This window comes from Calypte anna, chromosome 1 (genome assembly GCF_003957555.1).
Source record: "Calypte anna isolate BGI_N300 chromosome 1, bCalAnn1_v1.p, whole genome shotgun sequence".
NCBI lineage: Eukaryota > Metazoa > Chordata > Aves > Apodiformes > Trochilidae > Calypte > Calypte anna.
In genome coordinates, this window is record NC_044244.1 from 184,466,364 (window position 1) to 184,489,237 (window position 22,874).

At 35.9% G+C, this 22,874-nt stretch overlaps 1 protein-coding gene across 1 annotated transcript in view; it reads right to left on the reverse strand.

Moving 5' to 3' along the window:
- CEP126 (centrosomal protein 126) overlaps window positions 1-22,874 on the reverse strand; it is a 38,942-nt gene that overhangs the window by 12,586 nt on the left and 3,482 nt on the right. The window contains exons 3-5 of the mRNA XM_030463252.1: window positions 15,357-15,502; window positions 13,927-14,047; window positions 9,611-9,809 (exon numbers count right to left, since the gene is read on the reverse strand). Coding sequence (XP_030319112.1) covers window positions 9,611-9,809; window positions 13,927-14,047; window positions 15,357-15,502 — 466 coding nt within the window. The remainder of the gene's footprint in view (window positions 1-9,610; window positions 9,810-13,926; window positions 14,048-15,356; window positions 15,503-22,874) is intronic.

Genomic DNA, 22,874 nt, shown 5'->3' on the forward strand with positions numbered 1-22,874 from the left:
TGTTTTCTTAATTACTTCTCCATCCAAACACTGAGATGCTTGATGTAGTTGAAAATTCATGCTTTTTTTAAGTATAAGATTTCAAAATACACATAAAGGAAAGCAAGCATATTAACTATTTTCACAATCTTGTACACTCTGCAGCAAAGTTCACTTCCACACAGCTCAGCAGCTAAGTGATTTTAAACTACGTGTTGGAAAAAAAATGTTGTGAAAAGCTAAGAGAAACTGCATGAGACAGTTGTATGATGAAACGAAGATTTTCTTTTCATTAGTGGCTTTAAATGGAAAATGTTTCAAGTAGCAAAATCTGTTAACCTAGGTAAGTGATTATCCATCCCCTGGCAATTACAATAGAATTAACATTTTGAAAACTTACCAAAGAATGCATAAAATTAATTAGTGAATAAGAATGTATTTTTTTAGAAAATCTTTTAAAAAAATTCTAATAAAACCGCTATACCATAATATTATATAGTTTATAGCTGTACAAGTATTTAAAATTGCAGAATAAAAGCTTAGTGAGTCCTGAAAGACCTTTATGATTGAATTAAATCATGCACTAAATGTTCATCAGTTGGTGCAATCTTCCATTAGAGTTATGATCTGAGATGAAACTAAGTAGAAGAACAAAGAATCCAGTATAGGGAAAGATCCTTTTAGGGAACGTTTTCAAACTAAAGATATACAAACTGGTGTCTTTCTTTGAATAATGCTCTCGTAGTTATTTATTAACTGTTTTTTTGGTTAAATGATATTGTTAACCTCTGCCTGAACAAGAAAAAGACAGATGCTCAGAGGTTCTGTATCAAGCCACATTTTAAGAAACAACTTTGAAATTTTCAGATGGGAAAAAAAACAATAAAAAGAAATCATAGGTATCAGGCTTACTTGTCTAATCTGGAAACTACACGTGTTTCTAAATGTGTTTCTAAAATTATGATGTTAAATTGGGCAAGTAGTTATGGGATGAAGGGTAATGATTTTGAAAAAGGGTAAATTTAGATTAGATGTTAGAAAGAAATTCTTTACTGTGAGCATGGTGAGACACTGGAAGAGGTTGCCCAGAAAACTTATGGATACCCCATCCCTGGAAGTGTTCAAGGCCAGGTTGGACTGGGCTTTGAGCAACCTGGTCTAGTGGAAGGTGTCCCTGATCATGCAGGGGGTTTGGAATTAGATGAATTTTAAGGTCCCTTTCAACCCACAAAATTCTGTGATTCTATGAAACAGGGAAAATTTAGCAAGGATTGATTTAAAAAACCACAACTGTTATGGCATCAGCTTAGTTTAAAATGGTGCATCTGGAGGGTGAAAGAACAGTTGCAACTTAAAAAATTATGACTACTCATTCTACTCAGTTGTGCTCCAGAGGTTGAAAATAAACTTGATCTCACTCTGCTTGTAAAAAAAAAAACCCATGGGAACACAAAATCTCAGTTGAGGCAACCTCCAGATACAAATTATGAACTAAAGAATAAAGGATTCCTCATTTAAACATTTATTCAATTTTACATAGTTCACTGAAATTTAATTCCTTTAAATTAAATTTTTTGCATTGTATAGTTTCATAATTTCCCACATAATATATATATTTCTTATTAAAATAATTCTTATTAAAATATATTCTTATATTCTTATTAAAATATGCGTATAATTGTTATTAATATATATGCATATTTTATTTCCCTTTCTATCTTACTCTGTAACAAAAGTGTAATGAATGTCAATTTTTGTAAATGTAAATATGCATCAGTAGAACTACTTGCAGTCCTCAAAAAGCATTCAACAATTATTAGTTCTTTTTTTAGTGGTCAATAGCTACAGGCTGGTGAACCTGGAAACCCCAATGATTTGATTTCATTTAATCTGTGAGAATCTATAGATTTATAAGGATACAAAAAATGCTCGCAGATATACTGTCTTTTTATTTTCTGGATTTGCATTTTTTTTTTCTATTATGTAAGTACAAGTAATTGTATTGCCTGTTGCCTGCATTATCCTACATCCTAATGTATAAAATCCAAGCCCAGCCAGTCCACATAGATGGTATTCCAGCAAAGGGAACACTCAGGAGGAGTTAAAGAGATCACTCATGTCTTAAGACTTAAAGAGCTGTGATAAGCAATTCCATTTCAGTAAAGCACTGAAACAAAGAAAAAACACTAGCCTAAGAAATTGTTCATGAGGCAAATGAAAGAACAGCTTTGCAACAAGTAAAATTTTAAAACAAGTGAATTCACTGGACAAGTGAATTTTCTGGCAATGAACTCTATCTGAATGTTACTACACTAAAGAGCTGCTATGTGTATATTTGACATTTTCTGCCCAAGAAGTGCTGACTGTTTGTAATTCCAAGAGGTGAATGGGAACATTCTTCTGAAGATAAATGCTGTAAAGACCTATCTGAAAGCCCAGGTCCCTCCTCTCTCACACTACTTGCTGTTTTTGATAAATTCAGCTGATTTACAGCAGTTTTTTGTCTGTTGTAATGTGTGTATATATAACATTGCACTTCACATTCATCATGAAGTAAAAGACATGAGTGTTCATGGAGATACAAAGCTACCTCTCAAAGCAGTACCTAAACACCTCTACTGGGTTTGAGCTGACCAACTGTGGAACGTACAACTCTGTTAGGAAATGGATTCTCTCTTTTCTCTGCAAGTTTGGAAAACATAATATTCATGGCACTACACAACACTGATCTCACAGAAGATTTGAGCAGATCCAAGAATGCAATTTAGGAACAAGTTCTTTACCATGAGGGCAGTGGAATAATGGAATAGGCTTCCCAGGGAGGTAGCTGAGTCCTCATCCCTGGGGATATTCAAGGTAAGGCCCAACAAGGCTCTGAGCAACCTGATCTAGCTGAGGATGTCCCTACTTACAGCAGGGAGGTTGGACTAGATGACCTTTAGAAGTTCCTTCCAACCCAAATTATTCTATAATGTTTCTATATAATGTCAGTGAGATAGGATTTTGGTTCTTACATTACCCAAGAGATCCATTATCATGTACCAAACCCATCAAAGAAGCTATGGAGGTGTACAATGCACAGAGAAAATCCTCCTATCAACATCTCTGTCCTTCCCAGGCTAACTCCTCGGTGTTTCATTTTCTCCCAAGCTATCTAAGATACAAAAACTTGCTACCTATGAATCCGAGTATTTAAAAGGACTTGATTTGTCTGTTTAGAAAAATCATCATGGGGTGCTAGAAACAGGGGCTCAAACTCCTTGGAATAAAAAGAAGTTAAGTTTCTAATTCTATAGGCATTCAGGCACTTCAGGAAACCATTCTGTAATGAAGGATTTTTCAAGAAAAGTGAACACTTCAGTGCCAGGATTTCAAGTTCTGACTTCCTGCTTTAATGAAGTCCTAAGGCAAATGTACATAACTGTGTAGGAAACAGATTTTCAGCTAAAAGTTGCTGTTACTCCCTATTAATTAATTAAGCAACTCAGTACTCAGGGGGCTGCTTCTTAGGATCCCTACTCTAGGTGGCTAAGTCACAGACTAACCTAGACATTCAGCTCCAGAAGTGGCATTCATAATGCTAGTTTTAAAATTATATTAAAATTATTAAATTATTAAATGTTGAGGCACAGGCAACCAAAAAGCATTAGTCCCTTTTTTTGTTTCTAACCCATTAATAAACTTATTTACTCATGGCACCATATATTCTGCAAAATTAAGAGATGAGGTCATGTAAAAATAGTATGGGACTGCATAATTGAAAAACTTCAAAAGGCAAAGAGACATGGAGAAAAACTGAGCATGCACAGGCAATATAAATTCTAGAATTTCTTAACTGCTTAATTAATAAAAATTTTAATTTACACATAAAATGTATTAAAGTAATTTAATGACCAAATTAATAATTTTCATAATCTGTTATATCCAATGTAATTTTGGTTATCAGCCAAAACATTAATTTTCACTTCTCTGGAATTTGCGTGTTGTAGGAGAAGTGATGTTTTAAAACGTATGGTGTAGATGAAGCTGTTTCTTGACAACACAGAAATGTAGGGGAAACCATTCTCAGAGATGTTTTTCTATTTTAAAGCAAAGAAATAATCCTCTCTCTCATTGATAGTTAAGGTCTTAATAATGAGACCCAAAGCCCTGAAACTATCCTTTTCAGAAAATCTTTCTACGTCTGACTTGTGGCAAAAGAAGAATAAGTGATGGAAGAAAGTATTTCATAATCTTAAAAACCCGAGAACTTGTCTTTCTGGATTATTCTTATTCAGAAATAAACAATAAGGCAAAGCCTTAGGGTTCACAGATTTGAATGAAGTGAAGCTGGAGTTCAGCTGAGGGACTATCCTACCAGATCACTCTGAAAAATTAATAAACATTTTTGCAGTCTATAAAGAGCATTACTTTTTCTTTCAGCAATGTAAATACACTGCAAAGTTTTTAAGGTTTCCACTTGTGCACTGCACAGCAATGACCAAGGCAGAAGGTGTATTTATATTAGGAAATCCTAAAGGTCAGATACAGAAATACTTTTAGAGTCACAGAGTATCCTGAGTTAGAAGGGACCCATGATATCATCAACTCCAAAGCCTGACTCCACAAAAGGCAACTTAAAAGTTAAGCCATTTACCTAAGAGTGTTTTCAAATCTATACCTATCTAGAAAGAGCTTTTTTTAAGGCAACAGCTTCATGTGATTGCCAGCATACACTGCATGCTTCATTAATGTAATCACTTATATTGAAAAAAATATTTAGTGACTGTTATGTGTTACCTGTTTTACAAATCAAATTTTTTCAATATTTTTCAATACATAAATTCTTCTTAACTTTACAGATATGATTTATAGGAACATGTATAAGATTTCAGCATTTAATTTCCCCTAAACAGTCTACTGAATTTAAAAGCTGATTTTAAAAAAAAATTTGCCACTCTTTGAAACAGTGTAATTATTTATTTGTTACAAGATCTTGCAGTTTCCTGGGTCCTAGTTATTCCCTGCTTATTCCTGTTCTGAGTCTCTTGTATCTGATTTAATACTTTATTTCCCTATTGGTGAACCATACTTCCTTACAGAGATTTGCCAGTATTAAGCATAAAGTGAATAGCAAAGCTCAAGCTACTACATAACACAGAAATGCTGCTGCAAGTTTATAATAATTAAAAAAAAAATAAAAAAAAATATTTTTTTTTGTAACCTTTCTTTGTAATTTCAGAGCACTGCAAGAATGCTCAGGGCAGAAGAATACTGTTAAATCAGTTATATTCCACTTTACTAAAGGTTTATCTCTTTAAAAAATGCAAAATACAGCTCTACTATCTTCAAAGTAAAATTTCTCTGGTATGAGAATTACTTTGGTATGAAAAACTAATAGATTTCCCAACATCCCCTTGAGAACTTAGTGTATTCTATCTCTGACATTACTATGTTATGACAATACAACAGAGTATCCTGGCAGGCCAGTATGCACAAACTTTTGTATCTTCCATTCTCTTACCATAACTGCAGTAAATGAAGATCAGACACTGCTATTTTTTCCTCTTTTAACTATATTGATGAGCTATTTATTCTGTTCCAGTAAAACAAATCATCTAAAAATACTTATGAAATGCGACAGAAATGTGTTTCATAGATACATATATATATATGGCTATATGGATATGGATGTAAACCCAAAAATAGAGTAATGTTAATAGGTATGGCCACTTCTATGAAAAAGCATATGATTGTAAAGGAGGAGCAGATACATGTCAGATGACAGGGCTTTGAACAGAGGCAAGACACTCTTCAAATATCTGAACATCCACATTTCCAGATAGGAAGATTGTATTGTAATGGCATTTTATATAGCACAATCTTGGAATAAACCCCTATTTTACATAAAACCCACTAATCTTGAGGAATGCACAATCAAAACAAGTTTGAGTATTTGGGTAAAGTAATTTAGTCTGGAGGTACATTTCAATTTGCTTTTATAGCAAATGTTAATTTTGGATTAGTTAAATACCATGGAAGATAGTGGTGTGTTGCAATATCAGTTGAAAGCCAATAAAAACTGACACTCCCTGATATAGCCACAAGGAAATTAGTAGGGAAATCACTTCAGGTTTTTGTGTTAACATTCACAGTTAAAAGTAAAAAATGGCCAACATTTCTAGATGTAAGGTGACCATAAAACCCTGTTTCAAACCTTTGCATGTTCTCTTAAAAATCAAATCTGACTTCAGTTCCATTGCCATTTTATCTTAACCTTCATGGGTCTGTTTTCCCTCCAGCCAGCCCTGAGCATTCTCTCAGTTCTTGATGCTGTCTAGGGAGAGGCTGTACCCAGCCACTCCTTTTTTCCATGCTGCTCTTCTCTGTGAAGAGTTAGACTGGGACAATACCCCTTGCAGAAGGAACCCTTGTTTAACTCATTCCAGTCATACTACAAATGCACTTGAAAACTAAGTCAGTTTTTCCATTAATTACCTGAAACATCTCAATTTCATGGACAATCTCAAAAATAGTAACACAAATGGGTAACAGCCATGCAGAGCAACTCTCTCTCATGCAAGGAAGGTGATGGCTGTAACTATCTGTTTGCAGCATCAGCTGCTTGCATTCAGTGCAACATCCCTGAGAAAATACACTCCATTATTTCTCAGAGACTTTTAAAATTTTATATGTAACACATATAAATACACACAGTATAATAGGATACACAACTGTATTGTATTAGAGATAACACAAGAGTAACCCTCTGACCTCCTGGGTTGGGTTGCAATTTCTGACAAATAATACTTGTGTTCTAATCCCTGTTTCAATAAATGTTGAAGTATTTTATGCCAAGGTGAACAGCATCTATAGAAAAACTCATACTGAGTACTTCAATGTCTGCACAACATGCTTAGAAAAACAGGATCACCGAGGTAAAATTCCTGCTTTGAATCAATCAGAAAGGGATTTACATTTGTATTTCAGAGATACTATTTGAGTAATTTTCTTATGGTAATATAAAGGAGGGTAGAGGAAAATGCAATCTCTGTGTCATAATCTATACCAGTTTTATCTGTGAATTAGCTCTTGCTTCCAAGTATTTTGTTTAAAAAGGGATACAATAGAGATGAAATGTTCTATCAATGAAGTAGTTTAATCTAAGCACAGTGTACTTGTCTGGAGCAGAAGAAAAATACTGTGCTGACAAACAACATTTTGTATGGACCAAATAAAAGACAAAAGATCCGTGAATAATACTATTTCATGTCACAGTAGATCAATTTTTATGGAAATTATCTAAATTACACAGATAAAGGCGATGCTTAAAACTGAAAATTTCAATATAAACAGTTAACATTTGCAAAAATAATGAACACTTGGGAGTAATGGCTTTCAGTGAAAAGCTGCACGCAGTTTTAGCTAAAGACTGAGCTACCAGCTTCACCTTAAAGGTTTTATTTAGGCCTGCAAGAAAATCAAGAAAGGGCTGCAAGAAAACCTTCAATTGTGAATGAAGTTAACAGTAATAATATTCTCAAAACAAAAGATTTTTTTTTACATATAACAACTAATACTTTGATGTACTGGCTCAGGTGTAATTGTTACACAGAGTGAAATCTACTAATTTCAGTATTTTAAGCAATATAATTTTAGAGAATGGTGGAAGGGTCACTAAAAGCCTTCGCTTACTGCTGAAACTATACAGATTTTTAGGGGTGGAAAGCAGAGAACACATCAAATCTACTGTTATGGAGCTACATGGAACTTTATTACCCTGAAGGAAAGTAAAGAATTTTAGGAATCTTTATAATCCTGCTGGGCCTGTAAAAACAGAAACAAAGAGAGAGGTCAAGGGATCTCAGTGGATGGTTAGACTGCAAAGCATGTGCAAAGAGAAATACTTTGACATCAGTTTCAGAAAGGCAAGCACTGCTGAAATTACTTTGGACAACAGACAGTAACAAGACCTCTGAAGCTTATTTATGTCGGCAAGAGTATTACAAATAATTATAAATTTTAGCAGAAAGAGCATTAGAAATACTATTTCACGTCACAGGAAGTCACAATGCACATGTACACCAGCACAATCCAGGCATTAAACTTCAAAAACTCAGGCCATAGAACAATGACAATGGATTTCTTGGCTGGTTTTCTAACCAGAGTCCAAAGCATGCAATGTCAAGAAAAACCAAATATTTGAAGTATAAATATTTGTAATTTAAAGTTATTTATGAGATGGAAGAAGCTGAGCAACCCCTAGTGGCAACAGCAAAATATATTTTGGACAAAAAAGCAATTTTTTTTCCAAAGCATTCTCAAAAGTATGTTCATTTGTAAGCATAAATTCCTGTATTAGGTCCAAAGCTGATGATTACATTAAAAAAAAAATTATAAGTGAAAAATCCTGCATGACTCATGGCAGTTTTTGCCTAGAATTCAATTAGAATCTGATAATTGTATTAGATAAAATAGTTCACAATATAATTGTCTTAAAATAGACAATGTGAGATTTAAAAAAAAAAAGAAAAGCTTGGATGTTTTTGCATTTCATTTGAAAGTGGTTACCTAGAGTCCAGTTATTCAGTTTTATCAGATGTCTTCCATAAACTGCCATTTGCTCTTCTGTCTTTTATGCTTGGAAATAAGACTGAACACTAATCAACAACCTTGCCAGTACAAACTGTACTTTCTGTCTCCTCAACCTTGTTGAAATTTACTCCAGCTGAGCAAGATTTTCTTAGTTAGACATCAGATTCTCAAGAGTCTCATGAACACCCATCACAATAAAGGAAGTGCAAAGACAGATGAACATGCCTGAAAACATCAATTTAAATGAAAAAACCCCACATCTGAATTGTATAGAGTGCTAACCCAAGCCAGCACCAATATAAAGGGAGAGTTCTTCATAGTGTCCAGGTAATTCCACACAACAGGATTCCAGATGCCAGCAGATAACATTATAAAATTTAAAAAATAAATACGAGATGATGTCTCTTGTTTCCAAAGAACTTAATATTGAAGACAAGGTTTCCAAAATGAAAGACAACATTGACCCAAAATCATACCTAAAAGTGCAGTCATAAGAAATTGCTTTGGAACTCAGTTCTTGATTTTCACTGGGTTTCTATGGCGACTTTTGAAACTGACTTCGGATCCAAAATAAGTTTAGATAGAAAGCTAATGTTTGTTGTTTTTTTTTCACTAGAACACCTGCATCTGCTCCAAAGATGACAAGAGACTTGACTGCTCTAGCATTTTGTGCAGAGCTTTTGTAATCAACAAAGCAGAAATGTAAGTGCATATTGCCAAGCACCAATTTAGCTCAAGACTTCTGTGATAGACTAATGGGAAGCCACTTCAGAGCCAAGTCTGAGATGCAAATTGTACGTTCATAGAAAGCAAGATAACATAACAGGTATCTTTGAAGAATTTGTGAAAATATTCTTACAAACATTTTTAAAGGTCTCTGATTTCTTAGTGAAAAACATTTAGAATTTTTACTATAAATAAAGCATAGTGCAGTGTGATCAAGGTGTTGTTTACTTGGTAAAGTGTGCTTAACAGACCTTGCCTTTTTATCATGTTCAAGAAAATTTCCATTACACTTAAGAAGCATCATTTAATGAATCACATTAAAATATCATACCTCCAAGTTGCTGAGATGCTGTTTTTCAAGGAGTTGTTGCATTTCGTTCAGATTTTTCTGGAAGAGAAGTTGGTTACTATCCATGTTTGTTCTACTGCTCTCTTGTATTGTTTTATCCCAGCCAACCACTGCTGAAATCTGCTTCTGCTGGAAAGAACCATTTCTAGATGCTGAGGAGGTTGAAGTGTCATCTGTGGTTCTTGATGCAAGCAAATAACTCATTACTTTGGCTTATTTCTATTTGTCAACACTTTTAAACATGTTCCTTTCCAAAAGTATACTTAAATAAATGCCTGGTAAGTGAAGGACAGCTAAACTATGTTACTACAGGTGCTGCTGTTATTACTATCGAAAACTGCCCAACACTTTCCATTTTAAACCTTCTCTTCTGTTATTTATAAATACTCAGACTTTTTTGATTGTGTTGTTGGGTGACTGCCTGAGGCTGAATAATCTGCAAAATGTCAGCCAACGGTTTGGTCATTTACAGAAATGGAACACAGATTTTTTTATTTTTTACTTTTTTTTTTTTTTAAATCAAAACTCTTCTGTAAGGTTGAGAGAATAAAAATATTCTGATGCTGTCAGAAATTCCCTTATTTCAACTAGTAAGAAAGACTGTAGTATCTAGGGAGCCCAACTCTACTTATGTCAGCAATGTGAAACATTTGCATTTGCTTCCTGAAAAAAACATCTTTGGAGTAGCTAAGTGTAGCCCTGTCCTGTGGCCAGGGTGAGCCTAAATTAAGACAGAGGAAACCACAGGTTTTTACTGCATGAGAATTAGCAAGAACCATGGGGCTCATTGACACTCCAGAGTTAAAGCCAAGAAGCATGTGAAGCCAAGTGACAAGGAAAATGTGAAGAGACTGGAAAGGCAGGGAGCGTGTAACGAGGTGTTCAAGAATAAAAAGGAGATAGAACTGGAAAAAGGCTGGGTAAGACCACTAGAAATAGGAACAGAGCTTTGGAAAACAAGAGGCAAGAACTAGGTAGGTATCAAGGATGACAAATGCAAGGTGCAGGTAGCTTTAACAAATAAGAAAGGTAGATATTAAAAACCCCACAACAAACAATGAAAATAACCAATACCCCAAAACCCATCAACTCATTGGTCAATCAAGCTTTAGTCTTCTGGGAATATAACTGTTACCACATTGCCAGCTACACTTGACTGCTCGACTTGATTTCTTGACTGCCAAGGTGGAACAGTTCAGCAATGGACACTGCTCCTCTCTGTTGGCTCCAAACTGCTCCTAGAGCTGTAAAAGCCCTAAGTCTGGCTTAACCAAAGTGGCACGCATCAGAGATCTCTCACCAGATCCATTCTTTGAAACCTCACATCTGTTCAGTGGAGCCATAATCCTTACAATTGGTTGGAAAGCCAATTTTATATCTCTTTTTATTTTTTTAGGATCAAATGTTTGTTGTACTCTACAATGCTTACATATGCTGGTAGAAGAAGAATAGATCTTGAAAACAGATTACCAGTATAAGCTTTTAGTGAAGTTTTTTGTAAAATGGGTATACCAAAAAGGGAGATTAAGATCAACTAAGTTGATCAGGTCCAGGATTGGTAATGATAGTTTGTCTCAGCAGTCACTGGATTTTGAATAATAAAGCAAACCTTATTATTTAATAAAGCAAACAACATTCCCAGAATACTTTTCTCATATATATATTTTCTTAGCAGCATCAACACAGTGCCTTAAATATTTCTAAATTGGGTGTAGTGTTTAGCTAAATTTCTGGCAAAAGTGAACTTTTAGTCTATATTCATTTTACCCCTTCTCATTTTCAGTGCAGGTGATGGTGCAGATGAAGGTTCCTTTTGGATACGGGCAGAATGCAGTGTAGGAATTTGTAAGAAGATCTGACCATTTCCTGCCACAGAAGGCTGTCTGAACACAGGTGTTTCAGAGAGACACTAAGGATTCTAGAACTGTATAAACTTCGCCTATAACCTGTTGGATCTGCACCCGCATTTGCCTTGAATAATTAATATTGAAACACAGCTAGAAAACCAGAAAGGGATCTACCATCTCATCCAAGTTACTTATTAGCTGTCCCAAAATTTTCAATTAAAAAACATTTTTAAAGTTTTATGGGTCAGAACTGGTGAGTTTTGAAGAACCTTCACCTTTAAGAACCTCCTTAAAATGCTCTTCTGTATCAAGGTTTTCTTTCCTACACCGATTTGCAAGAAATTTATTTGCCCTTTAAGAGAATGTTGCTTATCTTTTGCAACCAAGTCTGAAAACACAGAAATGCCACTTTTATGAACCAGATAAACTACATTTCCCAGAACAAACCTTGCAGGAACAACCCCACAGTAACATCTTCTGCAGCACACCGCAAGTATCTATGTTGTATAACATGCATAGTTTGAATCTCAGTGCTTATTAAGGGGTTGTGTGAGATGAAGACAAAAAAAAAATATTTTCTGTTACAAGGAATGAAGACAAATTGCTAGCATGACAATAAAGAAAGCTTTATTTCATTTTAATTTCTATGCCTTGCACCTTATACACAAGCCTGGACTGCAATAACTTAATTCTTTTTCACTTATTACCATACCCTTCATATTCTCTACACCCTCCTTTACCCAAGCCTCTCAGTTACCAGCTGAGGAAGAAGCAGCACATTTGTGGCAGGTACCAAGATATTTGTGTGCTGTCTTATCTGTACCAACTGGCTTATGACCTACCAATTGGTCAATGTAGACCCAACTTTTAAACCTTTTTCATGCTGGGGGTCACTTGTTTGAATATGACCTTTCTACTTTGCTTAATTGCCAATTTCAGACTTATAGAAATATGATTATCTTTGTGATTCTTAGAGCTCTCTCAAATTTTGTTACTAAGGGAGCAGAAACCGTAAAAGAATATGATGGTATAAATTTAATTTCCTTAGGAAATCAGGTTATAAAAATGAAAAAACAGAAAAAGAACACACTACCATTATTACAGGATAGTGAATTTTAAAAATTCAACAAAGACAGTCAGGAGTGTCAGCAATGCTATACTGAAAGAAATTAAGGAAATGTGGTTTGAAGATGTCCTGAGAGAAAGCTGTAAGCCCTTGAGGAACAACAAGCATTTTGAAGAAAGATTAAAAATAAAGAAATGATAAAGGCAGTGAAGAGGCACTGAGCTGCTGTCCTTAATTGAGCCTATGACAGAAATGACAGAAATGATCAGAAACTCAGAGACAGGTGTCAGAAACATCTATATTTTTTTCTCATAAAGTCAGCTTCTATTAAGCAGGTAGATTTTTTTTTGTTTGTTTGCTTATTTTAATGGTGGTAATCCTTCTTTATTATGTAAATCCAGCATAAAAGCTACAGAACAACATGGATGTTGACTGGAAGACAGCATAAGTATTAAACTCTGAGAGATATGAAATACTTTCTCAATTGCCCAGTTTATTACCTACAAATGTGCTTTAATCATCAGTAGAAATGTAATCAAACTGAATGTTAATATCACAATGAATAATACACTGAATCTCAAAAGAATTCTTTTTAGACAGAATTTATCTATATTCTGAACATCTGCACAATTTACAGTATGCAGAAAATAATTATAATCGTAATAACAAAAGAAGCAACAACAAAAATTAAATCTGAACTGATAAATAATAAAGAAATAAGAAATTAAGAAGAGAATAATCAAGAAAAGGTATCAAATACAGCAGAGAAACTATTAAAAGAGGAACATTTTGTGGTAAGTGAAGGCATCTTAGAAAAAATGCTTAAGTAAAGTGAGAAATATGCAATTCAAATTGTGTGTGATAAATTAAATAAATTGCAGGTAAAATTGTTATCAGGATGCTCCATAAGGATCCTTATGGAGCAATTTAAAGGAATTTAACAAAATGACAGCTGGAAAGAAGGAAAGCTAATGGGATGAATGTACAAACTAAATTGTGTTTAAATGTCAAAAAGAAAACCAAAACCAAACCACCTGTTTGAGAATAAGAAATCATTTAGACAGAATATTTAGTACTTCATAGAACAGCAGACTGTTGGATAACCATGGCAAGCTGAGTCAGGCTGTAACTGAGCATGGACAGGGGTTTGCCCTGACTATTTCCAGAATTCTGCTGAAGGGAAAAGGTTTGTGTCATCTCCTCTGTTGGACACAAACAACTCAGGAATATTTCATAATGTTTCACTGGAACAGTTAACAGAAATGCTTTCTTTGACATTGGAGAAATGTCCTGCTTCTTAAAGAATAATTGTCTGCTGTTTACTGAATAAGCTAAGCAATTTGTTTTCTTTGATCATCAGAGTAAACAGAAATGAAGTTACTTACCTGAAGCTGTTTTTGTTTCTGCTGGACAAACACAGTCCTGGTGTTAAAACTGGTCCTTTAATTTGTTCTAGAGCTTCTTCCAACTGAAAAGCTGTTTTTGTCTGGACTAGAGGTATGAGAGTAAAAAACACAATGGAAAAACTTTTAAAAATCAGACTGTTTTACCATAAATATTTTCATTAAGTTTGTTAAGTTTGGAAGCTTAAATCCAGACTGTAATATACTAATGTTTTAGCATCATTAGAGATGATGGAGCACCTCTAGTTTCCCTAACATAAACCCTCAGTCTATTGATGTGTTTACAGGAACACATATATTCAGTAATTGTGCTCTTTGTGTTTAGAGTGCTTTGTTGAAAAAGCAGACAGTTAAAAAATCCAGCATTAACTTGTTTTTACATCATGATTATTCTGCTCACGCAGGAAGACAAAGTTATGGCTTACAGCTCTTTTCTGGAGGCCAAAGTGTGACTTATGAACTAAATCCATACAGAAAGAAAGAGTCTGGACGGGCACAAGGTATTGGCTCTTTCAAGAAAGCAAAAGTACAGTAGAAAGTGGCAGAGGCAAAATTTCTGTAAAAGAAAACTAAAAGAATAAAATGTGATTCATTATATTGCTACATAGCCTGGGCTGTCAGTAGAGCTATGAAGAAGCCCTAGACCAGTACTGTTCTATTTTGTTATTTTAATTTGACATTTGATCTTGAAGTCAGAGACATTACCTCACAGTTGGCAAAACTGCAGTTGGGAGAGTAAATCCGTTAAAGAATACCTAAGTAATATAACATATCTTAAAAGTTTCAACACTGGAAAGTTGACTGGAAATCAGACTTGGCAAATGCCGTTAAAAACTCCTGCCAATCTGCACTGATTCCAAGAAAGCAGGAACTGATCATTACTTCTTCCTGGCAGCAAGAAAACAGCTTAAAAAGCTGACTAATTCAGCAAAAAGTTATGTAATGCATTAATATACACTAGGGCTGCCTTTACTTAATCATAAACACAATGCACATTCTTAATTTTTTCATATTCAAGGGTTCAAACAGGAGATCACTACACGTAACTTCCAGTGGCTTTGTAACACTTCACACCCATGTGTGGAAGCACAGTGCTCTAAGCCATAAGCAGACTGCAGTGGCAAGAGTGGGGAAAACCCAGGAAGCCACATTACCCAAGGAGGTACCCAATGTACTTACTGTGACCAGGGTACAATGAAATATTTCACAATACAATTTTTGGAAAAAAAAGGTTTTTTTAAAATTCCCTTTCCTCATTTGTGTCATATGTATCAGGTCTGAGCTTCTTGTTAGCTATCTTTTACTTGTACAATTAATTAAATTAATTTGAGTGAAGCTGTTTTTTCCTCCCTCAATTATATACTAGAAAAACACTTGTATTGTGAATGATGGTTAAATTTTAATTTACAGACCTATTTGCTTGTGGTGAAAAAAAGGCAGATGAGCACGTTGGAACTTATCAGTTGCTTCCTGAAGTTTAATTTTCCTCTGATGCAGAATTTGTTTTCTAAGTCTTTCTTCTTTTTCTTCTTCTTGCTTACGTTTTTCTTCAAAAGCCCTGCATTTAGAGAAGCAGAAGTAAGTGATCCTTATGCTTTCTAATTAATTTAGCAAAATACTAATCACTTACTTGCTTATTAATTTGCAATTTTAGTACAAAAGCCTGCTTATCCATAAATTAAATGCTATGAACTGCAGCACAGCTGGATTTTTATGTTTTGTCAGAACATAAACGAGACAGTAGGTGGTACATGGTGAAAAAGAGACAACACTATAATTTTTAATTGTTTTTAGACTCAAACAGATGTTTGAGTCTCTCTTATATGTGAATTAACATGCAGACTTCAGCAGTTCTTATCACCAGTATGACATTCACAGCAGTAATGGGCTGATCAATGGGAATGTGAACTGCCAATGCTGTATCTGTGTGCCTTTCATGAGCTGTCAGGGAAACAGTAACAGTTTAAAAGTTATTATTCAGAAATAACACAAAGGAGCCACAACTTTTACCTCTAAATATGTAAGAGTTAGTATCAACTTCTGTTTGCTGAGAAGCTTCTTGGAAGACAGATTAGTAGCACAAAATGGGATAAAACAGTAACGTGAAATTATGACTGACAGAATTGGCAGAATTGGTCATTGGTATCAAATATGTCAAATGTTTCCTTCTACTGCCTGGAAAGCAAAGCAGCTTCTAATAAAAACCAACCAGCAGCACAAAGCTTTCCTTCAGTAGACACAACCTTGATGAAGCTATGTGAAATTTGTATTCCTGCTGACAAGATCATCAGCTATTACTAACAGGCTTAAACTAGCTCCTTAGCTGAAATATACCCAGTAAATTGGTTGGCACAGTGCTCATGCAGGTCAGTCATATTTTAAGTCATATTTAAACACAGTAATATCATGGAAGTAGTATTCTTCATGTTAAACTTGCAAAGCCTGCCATGCAAGGATCACAACTGAAAAATAATTTGAAATAGGTACTCTTTATTTTAGCAAGTCTAAAGGCTGTAATTGCACAACAGTAAAAAGTAGGAAACCTGCCAACTAATTCCCAAGGACACACTTTTACAGGAATATCAACTTCAATCCACATGGAAGCCAAAGAGCAGCAGACAGAGACATAAGAACTTTTCCTATTTCAAAAACTCCTATGTGCATGGTTGTCAAAAAATACTGAAACTAATGACTGAGATTTCCCCATGTTATGGACAAATTACTGCATTTCTTTAATAAAACTGAAGACAAAAAAATATTTTTTAAAAAGCAGAAATGCATTGTAAACAGACTCCATGTAGCTATTCAAACCTTTAATCAAAAAGAGTGTGTATTCCTGCCCATATCATAAGGGGACACTGCAAGTTGTTTGCAGTTACATCTTTCTATCACCTCCAGTACTCCCACTGTTAAATTGGGGTGGAAAATATGAAAAACCAAAGTCAAGAAGAGAGACAAAACATGCAAAAGGATTCACTGCTTTTGCTAATGTGTGTGTAGCACTCTGGATTAATGTTCTGCAAGGTCAGAAATCAAAACGCCAGTGAACAACATAAGCACTCACTGCTTCTGTTCTGGAAGTCCATTCCTCTCAGAACGCAGATCTCCCAGCACTGGGATTCCTCACAATTATCTTGGATAATAAGAACTGCTGAGACTACACCCTGTAATGTATACAGGTGGTAGCTTATGCTGTATTTTAACAAACTGTGTATGGCAAATGACATTTAATAGTTAGACTTTCAACAATCCAGGTGAATTTCTACAATTCAAAGTAACTCTTCTTCTTGTGATCAAGTTTTAAACCTCTACAGCTTCACATGAAGGGCAAAGCAAAGGACTGACATGCAAAGAGAAACAACTAAAAGTATGATCTCCAGTTTGTCATCAAGCAGGAATGGCTTCACTTGAGGCATGAGGGGAAGCCAGATAAGCAGCTATCAAAAACCAGAAAAAAAACTGACAGAGAACTCTATCCACATAGACTGTCTTATTGTAATCTGGTTAGCATTACAAAGGAACTTTAATTTTCATAAAATCCAGAATTTAGAACAAATAAGTAGAACTACAGTTGATTGTCAACATTCAGTGTTGCTGTATTTCACTCACATTAAAATCTGAATCTGAAATCTGCAATATTTTATGTCTTTATCCTGACCAAAGAAATTGGAATATCACAACAGAGGAAAAAGACTTACTTATCCCAGCAAGTACTTCTAACACAGTCTTCTTGATCCTCTTAATATTTCTAGAAGCTGCTCAAGAAGACCTTTAGTTGAACTGTAGTTGTTAAACTCAGACATGTGGGAAATTCTACAACTTTGCACCTGGAGTAATTCCAGAGTATAACTCCAAAAAGGAAAGAGTAAAGTCTGACAGAGCCTTTATTTATTTATTTTTAAATGATTCTGGAGTATGAATTAGTTGCAGTCTTGCACATTCTTAAGAACTGGCATTAAAAAAAAAAAAAAAAATCTTGTTCCATATAGCTGGAAATAGGTAAGTTCGAATGCTGATGCAAGAAATCTTTTTCACCACAGCTCATCATGATCCCTGTTTGCTTTGGTTAAGACATGAGGGAGAAAAGAAACTTATTTTAAATGTAAGGCAATGCATTAAATATATCCAGTGAAGCCTTCATCATTAACTTCTTGACTTCCCAGTATTTAAATTGTAACACTCTGGTGCACTATGTAAAATAAATAATTTTACAAACACAGGTTGATACATTATAGAAAAACAGTTAAAACAAATGTTGGTTCATCCACTCTCCTTAAGCCACCAGCTCAGGTTCCTACCACAGATGTAACATTGGCAAAAGCATATGGCTTTAAGATGGAGAGTTAGCAGAAGAATTTCCTGAATGGTGTTTTTTTAACCCAGTTTTTCTGCCTTCTATAAACAATCCAGCAGTGCAGCAATTTTTGCAATGGCTGCCAAAATGTTCATAGTGCATTTGGAATACAAAACTTAAAATATTTAGCAGTTTCACATATACAGACATGATGTGGAAGGTATTTTTATGTTAAAAACAGTATTACCAGATGGCGGAACTATTTCCTGTCTAATTTTACTACATTATCTTCAGAGTGATGTGATAGATTCTACATTCCCAGGTGAACTAGATGCTTACTACAACCTTAGATAGAAAATAATAAAAAAGTAAAGTACAGAGTGCTTATGGAATGCTATGAAATTATACTGAACTGGTATTATTCAACTACTGCCATATCACATATAAGAAACAGCACACAGTAACTTTAAAACTGAGGTAGGAGGGTATTTGTATACTTAATGACTACAGCAAGATCAGGAAAATTTGAGAAGGGGCTGTCACACTCAAAATCCCCTTCATGGGCAACCAGGAAACATGCTGTATATCCTTCAAACCTGCAGAGGTTGCCCATAAACCAATTCTTTTCATTAAGCGAGATATTTACCAGGACCACAGAACACATTAACTCTATTACTTCATCTCTCTGGTTATCATACGATGAAGACAAAAGGGTAGATTCAACTGGCTGTAAGGGCTTCTGAAGGCCCAACCCTTATGATGCCATAAGGGCTCAGAAAGAGCTCCTCTAAAATGCCCCAAAGGTTCACAGGGGCTTCTGGCACTATGTGCTAATTGTTACACTCCAAATCTTATTTATGGGCAAAGAGTAAGTACACCACATATAAAGCTAAGATTATTTTGTTAGCATAATTAAAACCTTAAGAGTCTAATAATGATTAATCCAGATATAATTGTTACCAAAAGATAATAATAGATAGAATACATCCATACAGAGAAAGCCCCAATCATAGTGACGATTCAGCTTAAATTGGGATTCACATGCTGAGTTTCTACCCTTTTTCCTTTTGTTATGCTCATGCTTCCATTGTTCTCCTGCATCCCAATGCTGAGTGTTTCATTCTGGTGATGCTGGGGTGTTATGGTGAGCTGTCAGTATCTGAAGTCCTCTCACCAGGAGGTGTTCATGTTAATGCTTTCTTCTCCCTCACCTCTGGATCCACCCAGAGTGTTATTTTTTTTAATTTATAAACACCTTTGCTCTTTCTTAACTAATCTGCAGCTCCACAGTACCTCCAAATATTCCATGCATGGAATATGCCTTTTACATATATTACATACTATTGTTTTCTTCTCTTTGTTACCCCCCAAACCTGTTTTGTTAGGTCTAGGTCTTCATTTCTTTAACCAGTTATCATTGAGTTGTTTATGGCTTGGGGGTCTCATGTGACAAATCTGCGTACCACCTCTTATCATCCCCTCCTCTATGACACAGCCTGCACCTCCAGTTTGCAAGGCTTCTGTGATTGTACTAGCCTTGTATTTCCTACACACCATCATTACATTAGAGTCATAAATTCCTGTCCTGGTTTGGGCCAGGATAAAGGTGATTTTCTGTCTTGTACTTTTGCTTTTAGCTAAGTCTCTTGTAAGTAGTTGCATTTGCTGAAATTAACAGCAAGTTTCTCAGACAGTGTGTGCTTCTAGGACTGATAACAGTCGATGTTTATAGTTACTGTTAGAGACTGGTATGCAGAGCCAAGGACACTGCTCAGCTCTGAGGAAAACTTTTACCCTCCAGAAGGAAGAAAGAGGTCCCTACTGCAGTCCTCCTTTGGGGAGGAACAGACAAGATAGATGCCAGAATTGACCAAACAGAGTATTCCATCCCATACACATCATACTCAGTATAAATTTGAGGGATCACGAGGGCCAAGTCAGATTTCTTGATTTCCTGCTTCCAGCTGCCTGCCCTTCCTGCCTTTCCTGCTTCCCTTCCTTCACCCGGCATCCTGGAAGGATTCCGTCCGTCCACTTGCCTGTGGTCCTGATCCATGCCAGCTCGTATCTGTGTGTCCTGCCTCCAGTTCCCCACTGCTGCCGACTCCAGGAGTCCAGCCTGGACTTTCCCAGGGCTGCCCTGCAGCCTCAGTGGTGACGTGAGAGTTATGGAGGAGAAGGGGGGAGGAATGTGTTTCCATTTTCCTGTATATTTGTATATATTTAGTAATTTTTCCTATTTATCATTACTGTTTCATTAAATTTGTGTAGTTTAGTTTCCAACCCATAAGTTTCTCTCCCTTATTCTCTCTCCTTTCTTTATCAAGGAGGAGAGAGAGATTAATAGAGAGCGTCTTGGTTTAATTGCCGGACCAGTATTAAACCGTGACAATTCCCTACATTGAACAATGGCTTGTGACTGGTATCTATATAAAACTACAGTCATACCATAAAAAGATAAACAAAAGCAACATAAATTAACCACAGACACCTGGTCAATTAGAGAAATCACTGTTACAACTAAACCAAGAAAAACAAAGCTGTAGGTAGGTCAAGAAAAGTTCCAAGACAGAAAGCTTGGCAAGCATCTGTCCTGAGGCCTTGCAAATTCTGCAGTCTTGTGTCCAATTACCAGAAATGGCAATACTGAGATCTGAATGAGTATGGTGACCAATACTTTTCACACTTTCATTCTGATATAGAAAGTAAGACTAAATTCTTAACACTTTGCCCACTCTGTTAACCCAGTGCTACCATTTTTCTTTACTTTCTGGCACTAGATGGATTTTTGCTCTGCATCAATAACACTGATGAATTTACAGAGCTCTTATTAAATAATCAGTGATAACCAGCCAGTAGATGGAGCACAAAGCTTGTGCATCTGTTGAAAATAAAATACTTCTGAAAAAAACAGCAGTACTGGCAATAGATTGGAAACTGATATGAGCTGGGGAAAGTTTCCTTTCCCAATTACAGCAGGTGGATTAGCTATTCAGATTTCAAGGCAATTCAAAACACTGTGGTTGTTAGGTTTATTTAAAAATGCACAAAGACAATTGCATTTCCAGAATGAACCAACCACCTACAGCCAGTAATGTCACAGTAAAATGGATACACATTGTGCACTGAGCAGTAACAGTGGGGTGGCTGCAGTGACCACCAAATTGGCAGCTGGTATTTAAAAAATCTTAAAAAAATATTTATAAACTGTGGTATATAAACACGTATTTATAACATGTTTATATGATATCCCATTAGTTCACATCAAATATGTGTTTAGTCGGTACTTCTTATTTCTCGAATACTGTTATTTAAACTTATTATCTAGCAGATACTGCCCTAGAGCATATTTAATTCTTATGCTGATCTTGAAAGTTCTGGCATATCTTCTGTAGATCTGTTTGCTAAAGAAAAGTCACTATTGCTATTTTTCAGCAGAGGCTTTATAAATCAAAGCTTGATCTGGTAATATTTGACCAACTTGATAAAGTTTTCCAAAGAAACAACTGGCCTGGTAGATGAGAGATGTGGGTATTGTCTATAGGGACTTCAGTAAAGACATTAATACTGTCTCTGTTAAGGTCCTCATAGACAAGCTGTTGATGTACAGGCTGGGACCAGACAGGGAAGTAGACTGAAAATTGGGCTGACTGGCCAGGCCCAGAGTATGGGGATTGCTGACACTAAGTCTGGTTAGAGGCCAGTAACTACCAGTGTACCCCAGGGGTCATTACTGGGCCTGGTCATATTTAGCTTCTTCATTAATGATCACGGATGATGGGGCAGAGTGTAACCTCGTCCTGGTTTGGGCCAGGATAAAGGTGATTTTTTCCTTGTAATTTTTTCTTGTAATTTTGTTTTCAGCTCAGTCTCTTGTAAGTAGTTGCACTTGCTGAAATTAACAGCAAGTTTCTCAGACAGTGTGTGCTTCTAGGACTGATAACACTTGATGTTTATAGTTACTGCTAGAGACTGGTGTGCAGAGCCAAGGACACTGCTCAGCTCTGAGGAAAACTTTTACTCTCCAGAAGGAGTAAAGAGGTCCCACCTGCAGCCCTCCTTTAGGGAGGAACGGACAAGATAGATGTCAGTAAATTTGCAGATGACACAAAGCCAGGAGCAGTGGCTGATACATCAGAGGGACCTCAGCAGGCTGGAGAAATGGGCAGGAACTCCATGAAGTTTGTGGGGAAGTGCAAAGTCCTGCACCTGGGGAGGGACAACCCAGGGCACCAGAAGATGCTGAAAGCCACTCTGCTTGAAAGCAGCCTGTTGAAAAAGGACCTGGGGCTCCTGCTGGACACCAAATTGAACATGAACTAGCAATAGGCCCTTGCTACAAAAAAGACAAATGGCATTCTGGGCTGAATTAGGTAACATATTGCCAGAAGGTCAAGGGAGGTGAACCTTCCCCTGTACTCAGCACCAATGAGGCCAGACTTGGAGGACTGGTTCCACTTCTGGGCTCTCTAAAACGAAAGAGACATGGAGAAACTGGAGACAGTCCAACAAGGGACCATGGAAATGATGGAGGGACTGAGGTATCTCTCCTGTGGGCTGGGACTGTTCAGCCTAAGGAGAAGGCTCATGGGTGATCCTATCAATGTCTATAAATATCTGAAGAAAGGGTGCAAAG